At 46.2% G+C, this 16,396-nt stretch overlaps 1 protein-coding gene across 1 annotated transcript; it reads right to left on the bottom strand.

Moving 5' to 3' along the window:
• Positions 1-591: 591 nt before the first annotated feature.
• Positions 592-5,279, bottom strand: anxa1a (annexin A1a). Its single transcript, XM_086207391.1, has 12 exons — positions 5,183-5,279; positions 4,556-4,624; positions 3,886-3,976; positions 3,581-3,675; positions 3,380-3,493; positions 2,809-2,899; positions 2,629-2,708; positions 1,701-1,845; positions 1,515-1,610; positions 1,365-1,423; positions 1,141-1,263; positions 592-1,054 (listed from the first exon to the last, which is right to left on the bottom strand). Exons 2-12 carry the CDS (start codon positions 4,613-4,615, stop codon positions 995-997), a joined length of 1,014 nt encoding a protein of 337 aa, XP_086063517.1. The 5' UTR covers positions 4,616-4,624; positions 5,183-5,279; the 3' UTR covers positions 592-994.
• Positions 5,280-16,396: the final 11,117 nt, after the last annotated feature.

A 16,396-nucleotide genomic window follows, 5' to 3' on the forward strand; every position in this document is an offset into this window, starting at 1 on the left:
ATGTTCTAATATTGTAATATAAAAGGCCCAGTGGGGCTTTAAAGTGCATTTCTATGGTTGTTTACTCAGATTTATTGTGATCATCTACTTTTTTTTTTTACACTGTAAGTAAATGTACTTGATTGTCAAACCTGGCAACCCTGGACACCCTGTGTCTTTCCACCAATGGGACTCCTTCAAATACAGGCTGCTTCTTAACGCTTGCCCATTCAAATCGCTGTGTGAATTGTATTCATTATTCACGTGTAACTGATGAATAGGTATCTAATGTTTGTCGCTGGTTGTATCATTAAAGGCTGAGTAAAATACCAAAGTCATCCAACTTTGACATTCATGAACCGTGACTTTTTTTTTCTCACGTCATGATTTGCCATGTGCAATTATGCCGTATACGTCAGTGCTAATAATCGAGTATGAAGTCAGGTTTATCGCAGTTTCTTGAAAAATTGTGTCCCACTTATGACCGTGGTGGACCCACACGATGAAGAACTGAGTGGATTATTTATTGATATGTAAAAATGTTCAACACGTTGCCCGGCACCAGGCTCATTTGCGACATGTTGTGAGGTTGCAAGAAGAGGCTCCTTCACACTCTGTTAGAAAATGGCTTTTATTTGCAATAAGCTCCTTCAAGGGTTCTGCCTCTGAATAAAATGGGCACAAAAGTATCTCTATACACCTTTTTGCAGCTGCACTGTGTCTTTTCAAGCACCAGTTAAGACCTTCTGCTCTCTCCTGGACCACAGGTCCACTGACAAACTCAAATCTTTGCTGAGATAAGAGTGTTAGAATAAAAAGGAATAACTTGGGAGGGAGAATCTGCAGAAGCAGCGCTGTTTCCATGTTAGTCTTGCTGTTAATATCTTCTCCACAAGAGTATAGGGCACACGTGTGTCGAGGGATTATGGGAAATTCTAACACGGCTGGACATAGAGGTGGGTCTCCAGTATGACTATATCAGCTGAATGAGAACTAATAGCCAGTTGACCAGCTATTAGTTGTCCCCCCCACAGAGAGCCAGCAGAATCTTCTCATAGTCTCCTTTGGTGTCATCCTTGGGAAAAGAAATGATGGGGTGAATATTATTGAATAATCAGAATGAATTCCTTGTCATCACCAAAGATGTCTGTGACTTCTCACCAGAATATCCCGGTAGAGCGTTTTGCCGTATTTCTTCTTGTATTCCTCCTTGATTAGTTTCAAGTCTTTTTCGGAGCGGCTCACCATGATGCGTGTCAGGATGTTTTTGCGTGTTCCTGAACCCTGAAGAGTGGAGAAAAGTCAGAGAGGGAAGGTATCGGGAAGCGGCTGCAACTTCCTGCCTGCTGTCCAGCACTTGGGTCAGCAGACAGCTCTCACTGTACCTTCATGGCCAAGTTGAGCTTCTCAGCGAAGAAGGCAGGCCTGCTTCCAGCACACTTCACTAGGATAATTAAAGAGAATTCAGACGGACATGAATTTGTCCATACATCCCTGCACACATTCAGGTGAGGAGGATCTAGCAGAGCATTTACCTATTGCTGTCAGACAACTCTCAATATCACCCTTCATCTCCAGGTCAATAGCTTTGGCCACATCCACTTTGCTGTACTTTGTGTACCTGTCAAACACTGAGAGACGAGGGAGAGGGAGAGGGAGAGTCTCAGCCTGGGACGCTGAAAACGATAGATCTTAGAGGAGGGGGCAGGGAGGAAGCTGACCTTGACGGAGATGAGAGGCACTTCTGGAGGTGAGGATTTCAATGAAGACAGAGCAGTCTTTGCCCTTCCTGCCCTCTCCTGCCTCATACAGAGACCTGGCATCGCTGTCCACCAGCTGCTCACACACTCCCTCAGTGCGGCCGGCCTGTCACACAGAAGCAGAGCAGCTTTACAGCGCTGAATAAAACCAACACAGCAAGTCAACATACAAAAGGCAGCAGACAGGATGGGAGGTAGTGTCCTGTGCTCCAAGGAGCTCACTTCCTGTTCTTAGTTTCTGCTGCACAGTCTTCCAAATACAACATTTCGATATTCAATATCAAGTGAATCAGCATCGTGAGCAGCATCTTGAGTGGAATGGAACAAATAAGTGCTGAATAATTATGTGATCTAAAAGAGTAGTATGATAACGTTGCTCAAAAAAAGGCTGTATCCTTAAAAAAAATACCTATAGACGGACTGAGGAGCCGGAAAGAGAAAATGCAGACTCTCAAAAGGAAATGGTTTGAAAATTCGATTGATGCGGGTGGACTCAATCGTACCGGGCTGCACATTGGTGCAGTGGTCAGCACTGTGGCCTCACAGCAAGAAGGTTCCGGGTTCAAGTCCCGGCTCGAGCACGGGATCTTTCTGGGTGAGTCTCCATGTTCTCCCTGTTCCTGTGTGGGTTCTCTCTGGTACTCCAGCTTCCTCCACAGTCCAAAGACATCAAGAGGGGACGAGGCTGATTGATTCTCTAAATTGACCGTAGGTATGAATGTGAGTGGTTGTTCGTCTCTGTATGTTGGCCCTGCGATGGGCTGGCGACCTGTCCAGGGTGAACCCCGCCTCTCGCCCGTTGACGCTAGGATAGGCTCCAGCCCCCCCGCGACCCTTAATGTGTAGGACTAAGCGGAAGATGACGATGGATGGATGGACTCAATCGTACCTTGCAGATTTCGATGAGAGCACTCTTGAACTCTCCGCTGGTGTCAGACCTGATGTCGTCCTCCAGATCCTTCTTGTAATCTTGGCACATCAGACAACACAAGTTAGGAAGTGCTGTTCCACCAAGTTTCTTCCGGCTTGGTGAACGCGAAGATGCTGCTTCCAGTTTGTTGCCACCCACCTTCCTTGTAGGCCTTCTTTATGTCCAAAATCTCAGTGTTGGTACGAGAGGCCAGAATCTCGATCAAGGTTTCCTCGTCCGTTCCCAGACCCTGAGAGAGCGATGCACGCACAGAGTTAACACACACCATTACCCCTCCCAATAAGAAAACACTGCATGAATATGTGGAAGTGGGCGGGCACCGTTAAAAATAACAGACAATTATAACACCAGGACTTTAATCAACGTAGCTCTATTTCCAAGTTGTGTCTCTGTGTTACGTTTAAAGGGGACTGTGTGTGCATGTGTCTATTTGTATTCCCCTTTGGAGAAAAAAATGGCAGTTTGAGCAAAAACAAAGACACTCAACCACATCATGACTGATGCAGCACCAGTCTTTTAATTCTCGTTGCTGCTTACAGACGTTTCATCTCCTATACTCGGGTGGAATTTGTTTTCCAAAAAAATAAATCAAACACATGTAAAGATTAATTTGACTTACAGCGTTAACATTTTGCTCCACATTTTAACAAATTACAACAGTAATATTTGAGTGGTAAAAATGTGCTGTGGTGACAGGAGGCCCCCGTACCTTCATAGCCAGTTTGAGCTGCTGGGCATCGTACTGGGGTGGAGTTTTCAGCAGAGCCATCACCACGTCCTCCAGATCTCCCTTCAGAGCCTTCTTCAGCGCTGACTCCAGAGACTTGAAAGAGAGTTCAGCAGGTCATACACTGTTGGAGACCTCACAATAAAACCTCAACAGCCCCCTCCCCACTGTAGCTCTCACTACCTTGCCGCTGGCTTGCTGGTACGCCTCCTTGATCTGCTGCCTCTGATCGTTGCTGCGTTTCACCAGAACTTCGATGATGGTGTTCTCATCCACGCCTGCAAGAACAACACGACATCTGAGTGACACTACTGAGCTGAGATTTGAACCCTGACAGGATCAGAGATCCTCCGCCACACACAGCAGTAATAAAGCATGTTGGCCAGCAGGGGGGGATACAGTTTAGACCATCATACAAGAAGGCACATTGTTCAACCCAGACAAGTTCACACACGCCTTCCTGAGTGTATTTGCATTTTTGAGATCACCTTTTGCCTTGATGGCCTGATCCAAGATGGCTGCATCTCCATTAGGGCTGAAGTTGGGTGCTGCTGTCACCGTGCCCTCGTTCTTCAAGACCTGAGATACACACACAGATCAGGATCCGCTTGGTGCATATTTGACTCCACCCAGGGATGCCCGTGAGGTGGGAGAACACAACACTCAAATTCCCTCTATATATTCTAGTTTAATAAGAGGTAACTGGGACAAATGATCATCCCCTGCCAGTGGAAACACTGGATGCCAGTGCCCATTCCTGTCGGAGGAAGCCCAGACTGGAACCATGCAGGATAACCTTGTGCACTTGAAGGAAGCAGGGAAAAGGGGAACCAGCGTTTTACTCTGTTTGCAGAGTTCATAAAGGGAGGGGTGTGAATTCCTGCATCTATGAGTCACACTCACAAGACCTAAAATGGTCACATTTCACATTTTTAATACATGAAAATAATCTTCATCTGCCAGGCTTGTTTTATTATCTCACCCAACCTCTCTCTTTTCCCACTCATTCATTCTTGCCCTCACTACCTTCTACTCTCCCCTCCTTCTCTTGCTCAACTCTATTTTTCCACCCTAGCATACCACAGGAAGAGAGGAGAAAAAAGAAAAAAGCAGAGTGGTTGGCCTTAGAAACTGGAACATAAGCACAGGGCTACGTACTGACTCATCGGGCATGCCCAGATAGACGGTCTGCATCATGAACTCTCTGATGAAAGACATGGTGGGAGTCTGTGGAGGACAGAAACGACAGAAGAGACGTTACACATGGGAGATAAAACACAGAAGAGAAGAAGATGGAGAACATTTAGGAAGTAGGGAAGAGAAGTCTCCAACTCGGTCCTGGTACACTGGAATCATCTTTGAAAGGAGCAATAATCACGTTTCCTTTGACTTTTCTTCGAGGTCTTATTTCCTGTGTTTGTGCTCAGGATGAACAAATGTTTGTTTTACTGCATCCATTCCTGTGGAGTTCCAGCCTCTGAATATTTACTGTTGGTTTAGGTTGCAACTTTTACATAACAGTAATCAAGTGGAGACTGTATGGCCCCACCCAACACGGATGTGTACTGCTAGGACACAGAGCTTAAATGTGGGGAGAACTACTTGCATCTCTTGATTCTAAAAAAACTGTCGCAGTTTTGCCGACCGCACCCACATAGGTTGCATCAAAAGCTTGCGGGACAGAGACGTTCCGAGCCGGAACAGCGGCATCAAAGTTCCCCTGAGACTCCAACTGACAGCTGGAGGAGGTTTTACAGATTTTTTATAGTGAAAGAAATAACTTACTGTGTCGTGGTCTTGTAGAGGAGGAAGTTTGTCTCACTGAGTTTCCAGGGGCGGTGTAGAGACAGAGGGAGTATATTTATACACATGATAAACCCCACCTCGTCCCGGGCCCAGCCCATACTCCCCTCCACCGCTGCCTGTGGGCTGGACCGCTGCAGTCAAGCCGGCGACGTGCATAAAAACCAGGAAGATCAGAACAGATGTGGAAGAGCCACTGCCCCTGTGTGAATGACCAAGTTCAGTGTTACGTCATGTTGGTACGTACGACGATGCCAATGAAAATACCCAATAAATATGCAGGAAGTCGTGTGTGTCCGTGATGAGGACTTATTGTGGAACTTTTTTTTGCTTTCTGAGGTCGTCGTCGTCGTCCCCCCCCCCCAAAAAAAAATAGTGCCACAGACTTTGTTTGTATTTAGGTTTTGTCTGCAACCTCCAAGATAACAATTTAGATGAAAACCAAGTCTTTCAAATGGAGCATAATGGAGCGTACAAACCTCTCTCTCTCTCTCTCTCTCTCTCTCTCTCACACACAAACACACACACACACACACACACACTGATGGAAAAGGCTTTCAAACTTTAAAATAATCTTTAAATCAGTTTTCAGATTTCTAAACCCCCTCAGGGGACCCATATACCTTTTGTCTGACTGAGTTTCCTCAAGGTGTGGCAGGTTGCCATGACTACCTGCTGCCTACATGTCTTCACAGTACCTTCTTACTCACCGATGAGATTAACAGCCAGGATGATGAAACACACTCACACTCTCACACACACTCACGCATGACTGATGACTGCGTCACTCCAACAGAGACACAATGTCGTCACACTCATCAGGGCATCACACACCTTTACTGAGGCTTTTTTTTCCTAATCACAATCAAGCGTTTTGTACAGAAACATGTGATCCCCGTTTGTCGTCATGGTCACGGGACACACTTACACTCATAGTGGAGGTCGGAGGTCAGAGAGTGATTGAACTGTTAAAGCGGCTGGACTTCTCTGCAGGTCAAGCTGTTATCCAGGTGCTTTAATCAGGTCTTGTGCTCAATAAAGAAAGAAGGTCATCAAAGACCGACTGAGAGCACAGCATCTTTTATTATCAGCCACCGAAGTCTTGACCGTCAGCCACACCTGAGCTCGATCCTATTGCTGAAGCCACAATCACTACATGTGTCACTCTTATATGAACCTGATGATGATCTTTCATTCATGATATTCTAAAAACAAAACCTGCAGTTTCACCTGGCTTTCACCCAAACAGGAATACATGGGGTTTCCAGGTCAACAAAGAGAAGCAAGTGAGTGTGTGTGTGTGTGTGTGTGTGTGTGTGTGTGTGTGTGTGTGTGTGTGTGTGTGTGTGTGTGTGAGAGTGACACAGCATCGTACACACAGGAAACCTGAGGACTGTTTGGGGCATCTTTTTACCAGCGTGCTCAGTGGGGTTTAGGCCAGTACCTGGTGAAACTCCATCTCTGCAGGTTTAATATTTAAAGACAGTTGAGAGTTTGGTTCCCCTCCGACATCAGAATCGATTCATCCTCCTCCAGCAGCAGCGGAACGGATCAGATCTGCTCAGAGAACAGGTACGGAATTTATCACCCAACCAGCTTTTATGCCCCCCCATTCGGTAACCTTTTTACTCTCCTGGGATAATGGCTCCTCTCTGGTTAACTCATATGTGTGTTTTGTTGGATTTTCTAATAGTGCGGTGCAATTCATGCGTCTGAGGTTTTAGTTGATACGGAGTTCACTTTACTTGGTAAATGAACAATCATTGTGCGAGCTCCTGCTGTGTGCGATGTGAGACTTCCCTACACAGCACCTCGAAAGCAGGGAAATTAAAAAGAGAGACACATCGGAGCTTTGGGATTTCCAGGTATCCTGAAATGAAGCATGAGCCAAGTTTGACTAAAGGATTTCATTCCCCGGCATGTGCTGTATGAGCTTTCTGACATCTGCAAATTATTTGAGGTTAGGGAGACGCAGATGATGTGGATGAACTTTCACATTGTTCATCATATGCAATGATAACAGGAAAGATCATTCATTTTTTGGGGATCTTTGTGGCTTTAAAATGATTTCATCCCATTTTCCGTGCAGATTTGGAACAAATCCAGGTGGATACGTATGTGCAAAGACTGGACACAGCACCAGCGCGGGCGTCCAGCACACAGCTATCCATACATGATGTATGTAAACTCCTCCGGAGCTGAGAATGGATCGTATTCACTGACCTTTCTTGGAAAGAAAATAGGGAGACATCACTCTGTAGCGCCTGCAGCGAAACAACGTGAGTAACAAACAAACGTACATTAGCCGTGAATCTTCACCGCTGGTGGAAACGCTGCCATCATTCCATGGAGTCTCAGGAGGAAGAGGGTGATGAATGTGTTGCAGACAGAGAGTTGAGGGAGATGAAATAGTTCAGCTGCTTGGCTGCCCGCGATGGAGCAGCTCAAACTCAACACGTTGTTCCTGACCCGGTCTGGTAGGGGCCGCTTGAGCGCGCGTGTTCAGACCCTTGGACAAGCAGGTGTGTGACAGTAGAATCACCTGGTGGCCACATTTGCTGTCGCAGAGACGCACGCTGCAAAAGGTTCTAAGTCTTAACTAGAGACACATTCTGACGAACATGCTGGCGCCGGTTTGTGAAGCACACCTATCGAACTTAACCTTCACGTGAATTCCGGTGTTTGTTTTATTTTTATAATTTTTTTATCAAGCCTATGTCAAATGAATCACATTTAGAAACACCTGAATAACCTGTGCAGTTCCACACAAGTCACAACTTCCAAGAGCAACCTTTCTCAAACGCATTCAATACAAACTGGGACTAAAGATACGGAATCACGGTTGTGTGCTCACCCTCGAGCCCCAGTGGATGTTACGTTTGGAGAAATTCCCTCAAATTGCTCCTGAGATACTGTATGCGTTTATGTGAGGTGACAGTGACCTTTGACCTTTAGATAACCAAAATCTTTTTAGTTCATCCTCGCAGTGGATAGTTGTGCCAAATTTGAAGAACTTCCCTCAAGGCGTTCCAGAGATATCCCGTTAACTAGAATGGGACGGACAGATGCATGGACAAACAAATAGAAAACAAACAGAGAACACAGTGCCTCTGGCCTACAGCTTTCACTGGCACGGAAGCATTAAAAGGAAAAGCTAATATGGAATTTTGGAAGTGTGTGTAATTGCGTTCTGCAGAGTGCTGTGGGCAGGATGTATTGCCGGGCTCTTGTATTATATTACATTAGTTTTCAGTAGCACAACCCATTAAATTTGTAAGTGCATCTACGTTCGCGAGGCGTTCCTGGTCACCTGTGTTCCTATGACATATTCTGACACTGGCTTGAAGCCACTGTTATATCACTGTAAGCTCCTCTATCTTCCATCCAGATGTTTTCATTACAGGAAGGTTATCCGTTCCGCATGAAATGTCTTTCCAACGTTTCATGTCGATCAGTCACTTCCTGCTGCGTCCATACATGGATTGCTCCTTGTTGTGTTTTGGAATCCTTTTAGAGAGCAATTATTTATCTTTCCCTTTATTTTCTTTTTATATCCATGCACATCTGTATGTTAAATATTACTCAGGAGCCTGGGAGACCAGTAACCCATCTGCCCCCCCTGAGGACCCTGTAGTGCCTGTGCAGCCTGGACGGGCCCCAGTATCTGCACTGGTGTTGGAGGATTTACCAGGCAGCGTACCACAGATTAAGGATGAGAGGCCACATTCAATAATCCCTAACACACAGTTGGACCAGCGTGGGGAGAACGGAGCAGGTCAGACCAGAACCCCCAGGACCACAATCATGATCACTTTTATTTAAAAAAAAAAAAGAAACACTTTTCCTCTGTCTTCTGTTCAGCAGGCTGCTAATTTCAGGTTCTCCTCCAAAAGGTGTCTCTTGGAGAAAAAAAAGCAACAAGTCGTCACGCCCACATTCCTGCAGGAGGACACAGGGGGAGAGGGTGGGATGGGAATGTCAGAGACAGAGAGTGGGGAAGTGTTCAGAGGGAGACGCTGAAAGGAATGTGCTCTCTTAATTCAGTCGACTGTATTCAGAAATAAAAATAAAATAATGACATTGTCAGGTTTTAAAATGATTCAGGTTGTGATATTCAGCAATGAAAATATGAAAAAAATATATATATATAACCGCTCCTTATCGTAGAGCTGTAAGACATTCTGTTAATAAATGACATGTAAACTGTTTCACTAAAGTTCATGTGTTTTATTTGCAACAAAACTGCGGGGTGTGTATATATGTGTGTGTGTGTGTGTGTGTGTGTGGAATGGTGGCTCCTATACACACTTATTATTCTTATGGATCCTTAAATTGAGAATTTATGAAGACATGCCTTCATTTCCTGGAGATTTACCTCCAACCACAACTGTCCCAACCTTCACCGTGACCCCTCAACCCTGCATTTGAAGATTTGGGCGGTCGGATTCTGTCCATATAGGACTGGTCTTCAATCTGCGTTTGTGTCCCTAAAACACACACAAATAACACATGGCTGACTAAATGTTTTAGTGACTCCACCAAACCAAAATGTTGGATGAGTTTGACATGACTCATGTGTGTGTTATTGTGATTATGTCACTGAATATTTGTCATTCTGATCAGTAAAATGTAATTTTCACATTAACAGGAATCATATTGCACTTGTGTTGATCAGAATAATCAACTCGTTGCTACTATGACGAGCTTCTGATCGACTACGACGAGTGTTGTACAATTTCAGCTGCGGCAAGCATTTTGCCTGTGTCACACGGCTGATTGCTCAATAATTCATTCACTCGATTTTTGCACGACATTTGTTTTGATGTTCACGATGTCGTTCATCACAAAAGTCTAGAGATGAATAAATGTACCAGACGCTGGATTAGTGCTGGTGGGAGGACACTCCCCGGACTGGAGGCTCTCTGGGGTGCTGTTGAATGATAAAGAGCCGTGCAGGAGGCGTGGTCAGCTGTGAGCGCTGGAGGAGGGCAGGGCTGAGGAGCATGGAAACCCAAGAAATGTTGAGTTTGAGAGAAGTGAGTCCTGCAAAAACTGCTTACTGTGACTGACAAGCCCACTTTGAACTGATGATGTCCAGCGTTTTTGTCAGCGGGGCAATCGGGGTCTCGGCCATCAGACAGCAGTGGGGAGGATCAGGCTGTAGGTGAGGACAGTCAGCATCTACGTCCCCCAGAAACTGTAGGTGAGGACAGTCAGCATCTACGTCCCCCAGAAGCAGAATAAAATCATTCTATGCCACAAAAAACAACAACAAAGATTTGCAGACCTGCTGGTCTGGAGAGTGAATATTTATTTTAATTATTTTAGTGTGTCTTAGAGCTGTGTCCATTGTCCAGTGCAAGGAGATTCAGACACACAATGAAGAGTTGTGTTCTCACTCATGCTCACATGGTTGCCCTGATGCTGCTGCCCTGGAAGGCATTTGTTCAGTTTTTGCTACCAGAGATAGTTGGTGCATGTGAGGTCTGTTTATGGGACCCACAGAGGCTCACAACATGGAGGCAGGGAAGAAAGGACACCTGGAAACTGTGCAGGTGCTGGAGGAGCAAGCATATGGAGAAATAGCATTACAAATCATCCAATCAGGAATGAACCATGCAGAGGATCAGATGTCACTGGAACAAGACGGACGTCCTGGACTTCTACCAGGAGAGGGTGGAGTGGAATATTGACTGACTGCTGTACTCAGTCAGTCCTCAATCAGTGTGTTTTCCTAGCTTGTTAGCTCATCTACCCTCATACCTAAAATCTGTTGTCTCCTGCAAGTGCTCCAGTCTGAACATTGTGTTCTAAGTTAAAAAAAAAAAAAAAAAACAATCTCAACATCTCACGTTCTTAGCCAAGCTACTTCAGCAGGAACAGGCTGTAGTCCATATATTTGAAGTCTAACAGGAACCAACATATTTCCTGCAGGCCTTGACTGCACATGATTAGCTGCTGGATGAACTGAGGGTTGAGAAGAGAAGCAGTAAAGAAGAGGACCCGGAGTAGCAGAGGGAAAAGACTGGTCAGGAATCTGAGGCAGGCCTTGTACGGTCTCATGCCAAACTCTAGCTCCCCCTTGTGGCTTTATTGCGTATACATATAACTCTTGCAGCTGTTTTTGTTTTACCAGACCATCTTTCTTTCAGAGTAAACTTCTGCAAAAGTTCTTCAACAGGCTGGACCTCCATAAGAGCCACCAGACCACCAGTGAATCTGCAAATTTACATTCATGAGTTCACAAATTTCCTTTTCAATGTAATAAAAATCTCTCTTACCTTTATTAAAGCACTTACACATGTGGCTGAATTGTGTACAGAACCAGTGATGCTGTGTGTTTGTGTGTGTGCATATGTACAGTCACTGTGCTGTATTATGTTTTTTTATAGAACCAAACTGTATGCAATAATGTAGCACAATATGGTTTATAATGTTTCGAGTGACCTGGGTGGAACCTTTTACGGGTTTGGTCCATTGTTCAAGCCTCACTTGATCTTCTGATGTTAGACATCAACGATAGATTTTTGTGTGCCACTTTTGACAGCCATGATTGAAAAATAAATATCTGGCCTCTGGCTGGCCTCCTTGATGCTGATCGAACTGGGTGCCCTGACCATGGGCTGCCGGCTGGGGGTCCCGCTGTGCACGCTGGGCCTGGGCCCTCCCTGCCCTCGCACTGCGGGGTGGTGGACCCTCTGCCCGGATCTCCAGACAGTGCCCCTTGGTGCTCCAATTTGACCCCTGGACCAGGTAGGCTAGACTCCCTGTCGGCTGGTTGCAGTGGTGACGGGGTGGTCAGCGGGGCCAGTCTGGAAGTTGGCCCCCTGCAGGTCTGGCCCATTCCTCAGCCCCTCTCATCGCCTCTCTGTCCCATCACATCACATCTCATGTGACACTAGGCCTTGAGGGGCTGGACCCCCCAATTTTAATCACATCGTAGACATTTAGGGCTTGGGGGAGTGCATGAGGATGTACTAGGAGACTCGGCCATCTGCAACCGGCGGGGCTCCCATGCCCTGGGTGCCTCCGCCAATTTTAACAACGTCCTCGTCATCCACATCATCACATCTACATTCCCACATACAACACGCATCCTGCACCCATGTTGGGATGGGGGGGAGGCTGGGGCAGGGAGTGGGTCCATTGCTGCCTCTTTTGCTAACTGCACCAACGTGGGCCTGGGGGCCTGACCGGTGCTCTTGGGAGGGGTGGTCTTCCTCCCGGCGTGGTGGTTGGGCTGGGGTTGGTCGCAGGCCTTGACGTTGTGCGGTGGATCGCTTGCTGGCGGTTTCACTAAGTCTGAGGTGCCCTGGACCGTATCAGCATCTATGGAGTACTGGGGCTCCCCGTGTTCTGGGGGTTTCTGGGTGCCAACAAACCGTAGCTCACACATACACACACACATATACACATGTTGTGCACAACTGATCCATAATCACACACTCAGACATTTATGTGAAAAACTATATTGAACCAAATGGTAACCCTGCACTGGAAATTCTGCAACCAATGTTTTTTTTTTTCCTCTCTCTCTCTCTTTGTTGTTACTGTCTTTTTGTTTGTTTGTTGGTTTTTCTGCTATTGTTGTTGTTGTTTTCTGCTATTGTTGTTGTTGTTTTTGTCTCCCCCCTCCCTCCTTGTCTTCCCTATCCTGTCCCTGCTCTCTCTTCCTATCCACTCCTGAGCCTCAGTCCGGTAGCTTTATCAGTGAACCAACACCATTCCTAATAAAATTAAGCACAAATGGCAATAGGAGGAGTTTATCAGATTCCTCCTTTGCAGAGTAAAACTGCTTCAGTACAACAAGGCACCAGGAACACTGATGCTGCTTGCCCCAGCTGCTGAACAGGACAGGTTAAAAAAAAAAAAGAAAAAAAATCTGACGCTTAAAAGTTCACCACTGGACACCAGGATGGTAAAACTAATCAGGAAAAGGATTTGGGGCATCAGGCACACTGACCTTCCCCATGGCCTAATTTGCAGTTCTGCAATGAGTCGGACGTAACACTAGATGGGGCTACAGCCCGTATTCAGCAGCTGAAGGTGCTCTCCCATCAGAGGGAGAGGGAAATTACTGAGGTCCTGGAGAAAAAGAGATGCCAGTTTCTCAGCCACCCTGCAGTGAGCTCATAGGTCCTTCACAACCTTCACTTTTGTACATCCTCCCTTCTTCTAGTGGCTTTGGTCGTAATACTACAATAATTCAGTTACAACTTTCTTTAGGCTCGTGAAGTCTGCACCACTGAGACAAAAGACTGAGGAAAAATCTGTAGCCAGCAACACACTGCACCCTGTGCAGACGTCCAAAGACAGAGCAGAGAAGACCATGAAGGGGTTAGAGGTCACAAAACAGTTTTCAGAATTTAAAAAAACCAAAACAGTTATTGCCCGAGATAAATAACTATCTGATTATGTATAACTGATGGATACATTTCTGTCCCTCAGGATTACAGTATCCATGAGCCCAGATTGGTGAACTAGAGGGTGAATCTGCCCTCCAGGGGAGGTCCAGGTCCAGGTGGTACCTGGAGGTGGTTCTGGTGCCACTGCTACCACGAGCAGCCAGACCCTGAGTGTGTTTAAGGAGAGGGACTCCAAACATCCTTTACTGCCATGTTGGATGTCACTCTGGAGAGCAGCAACAAAGTTATGTTGAAGCTGTGCAACCACAGGCAGCAGGACCTCTTTCTGAGCCCATACGGTGAGGCTGGTGAGGCCCGTGAGTCCACTGGCCAGGCCAGGCAGGCGGAGATCAAGAGGAACTGAAAAGGGGGCTGTGTTTGCCCAAGGAGCGGAGACAAAGGAGGCTTCCAGTGCCCAGGAGCTCTATACTGTGTTCCAGTGGGCCTGCGCCAACAGACGCATCTCTGCCACCAGTGCGTTCTCTATACCGTGCCACGCCGCCCAGTTCAAACAGAGCCTGCTAAATGGTTTGGATTAATGATGTTAGTTACAGTCAGTGTGAGGGGACAGCAGCTCGGGACATCATTACTGCGGCGAGTGGGAGTGGCACAGCAGCGAGTGAGTCAGAGCGCTGTGGAAGAGGAACAACATTGTTTGGTAGATAAACACGGGACAACTGGCATTAGAGGTTAAAAGTACACGTAAAAATACAATCCGGTGTATGTGTGAATACACCACATACTATGGTTCACTTGAGGACTGAAAAGTTTTATGACAATCTTCATTTTGAAATACAGATTTATTATGATTTTAACGGAAATTTCACCATCATTTTGGACTCTTGGTGGATAAACGTGGATGGGCAATCAGTGACAGAAGCATTTAAAGTCCACCATTTGCTGAGGATAGACAGGAGAGCGCGGGGGGGGGGGGGTTTAAGTGCCTTGCTAAAGGGCGCTCGCTGTCCGTCTCCAAAGATATGAATGAAGAGTAGAGTTGACACCCAGCAAGGGTCGGTCCAGTGGGAGTGGGAGCACTGGGAAGCTGAGCCCGCTGGTAGAGAGCAGCCTCGACTGGTGGCCACAAGGCAGCTCATATCTTTTTTGACTTATTGATTTGGCGTCTGTGTCAGGTGACCGTTTGTGACTAACTCTTTTATGAACTCTCCTCTGCGCCAGGCCAGTAGGCTGCTGAGTGTTGTGGGTGATTTGATCTGCGTGTTTGTGCACAAGTTAAGCTACTAACCACAAATGAGTGAGGTGGCACTTGCATCCTCAGATCATTGTGTCCACAGGTGGACTTATTACTGATCAACAGACCAGCAATCATTATTATTGCAGCTGTCAAGGCCTTACTGTTACACTAGGAAAGCACTTCCCTCTATAAATGCAGGTTATCAAAGGTGGAAGGTCAATTAGAGAGCAATTCTTCTCTGAATACAGGTCTGATTTTCCCATCGTTTAACGAGAGTGAGGGTTACTAACAACAGTGCCCAGAAATATGGAAAACCGTCCCAGCTGACTGAGGAGTACTGCTTCAGCTGCTGTTGGTTCAAGTCTGCTCTCAGAGTGAAGCACAGACAATAGTTAATAGTATCAACATGACGACATGCATGCAGTCATACATTTCCACGCCTGGTAATGGTGAAGCCCAGCTCGGGACAGACAGACGTCGCAACTGTCCTACATTGCAAATTGCTCACAGCAGAGTGCAGTGGTGAACTCTGAGCAGCTCTCCAGCATCAATTCATCTGAAAAATGTTTATCTTTTCAGATGAGGGATGGGTGACATCACTGTGGGGGCACTGATCTACATTCATGGGATTGCGTGCAGTTTGTTAATGGGTTGCTGCCTGCCTGGATCTATAGAATGAGCCCCCACCACCACCCCCCAATATGAGGCCCCACTTGTAACTGAAGAGGCAAATGGGAAGTCAGGTGGTCATTCAGTTTGCTCTCCCATTGTATCTGAGAAAACACGCTGAGTTTGTTGCCCATTAGAGCTGTAGAGGTTAATTAAGTCTCCCGGGCCCGTGAGCCGTTCCTGTGCTGTCACAGGGTCACATCGCATGGCAATGTACTGATCCTTTCTCAGAGTAATCCCTTACTTTACCTCACTACTCCTGTGTAAGGGTAATTCATTACACTACTTAGTACATTACTCTGCAAATTCATCTGTTGCACAATAGCCAGTTAACATTCAGCCTTGCATAGCCCTCTGTGTGGGCTCAAATATCAGCATTAACAAGGACTACATACTCAAGGTCTTTCTTTTAAGTACAAATTATTGTCGTTAATAACGAGGGCAACTTATTATATAACAGCCAAAGCTGAAAGAAAACTGTCTGATTAAAGCTGAGCCACTGAGCTTCCAAGCAGGTCCGTCAAGACGGGCCTGAGACTGGGACATGAGGCCCTGAAAGCAAAATCCACAAGCAACAACCTAGGAGAGGTTGAGCCTCTCATCCTCTCTTAATCTACAATTAATACGAGTCTTTGAACAAGTCGAGCCAAGTCTCTATCGGCCAGCTGATCAAAACACTTGTGTAAAGCAGCAACCAGCTGGTTTGATCCTCGCTTCTCCCAGAGACAAAGTGTCCAAGTGTCCTTGAGCGAGATACGGAACCCATAATTGCCCCTGATGAGTAGATTTGCTGGCGCTGCACATCGGTGAGTATGAGTGGGTGAAAGAACCAAGGTGAAGCGCTTAGAGTACTGGTGGACAGGTAGAAATATAAATACTTTAATGAATATAGTTTCTTTACGATTTACTATGAGACTTTTTGCATTC

The sequence above is a fragment of the Aulostomus chinensis genome, chromosome 6, assembly GCF_037954235.1.
Source record: "Aulostomus chinensis isolate RoL2024-O1b breed Wild chromosome 6, RoL_Achi_v1.0, whole genome shotgun sequence".
NCBI lineage: Eukaryota > Metazoa > Chordata > Actinopteri > Syngnathiformes > Aulostomidae > Aulostomus > Aulostomus chinensis.

What these genes read in the sequence shown, in the direction of transcription:
- anxa1a (XM_086207391.1), bottom strand. Translation starts at nt 4,615, where the DNA reads ATGTCTTTCATCAGAGAGTTCATGATGCAGACCGTCTATCTGGGCATG. An exon ending in TGGGCATGCCCGATGAGTCA is followed by an intron (nt 3,977 to 4,555) that starts GTACGTAGCCCT and finishes TGTGTATCTCAG; the next exon opens with GTCTTGAAGAACGAGGGCAC. An exon ending in AGCTCAACTTGGCCATGAAG is followed by an intron (nt 1,264 to 1,364) that starts GTACAGTGAGAG and finishes TCCACTCTTCAG; the next exon opens with GGTTCAGGAACACGCAAAAA.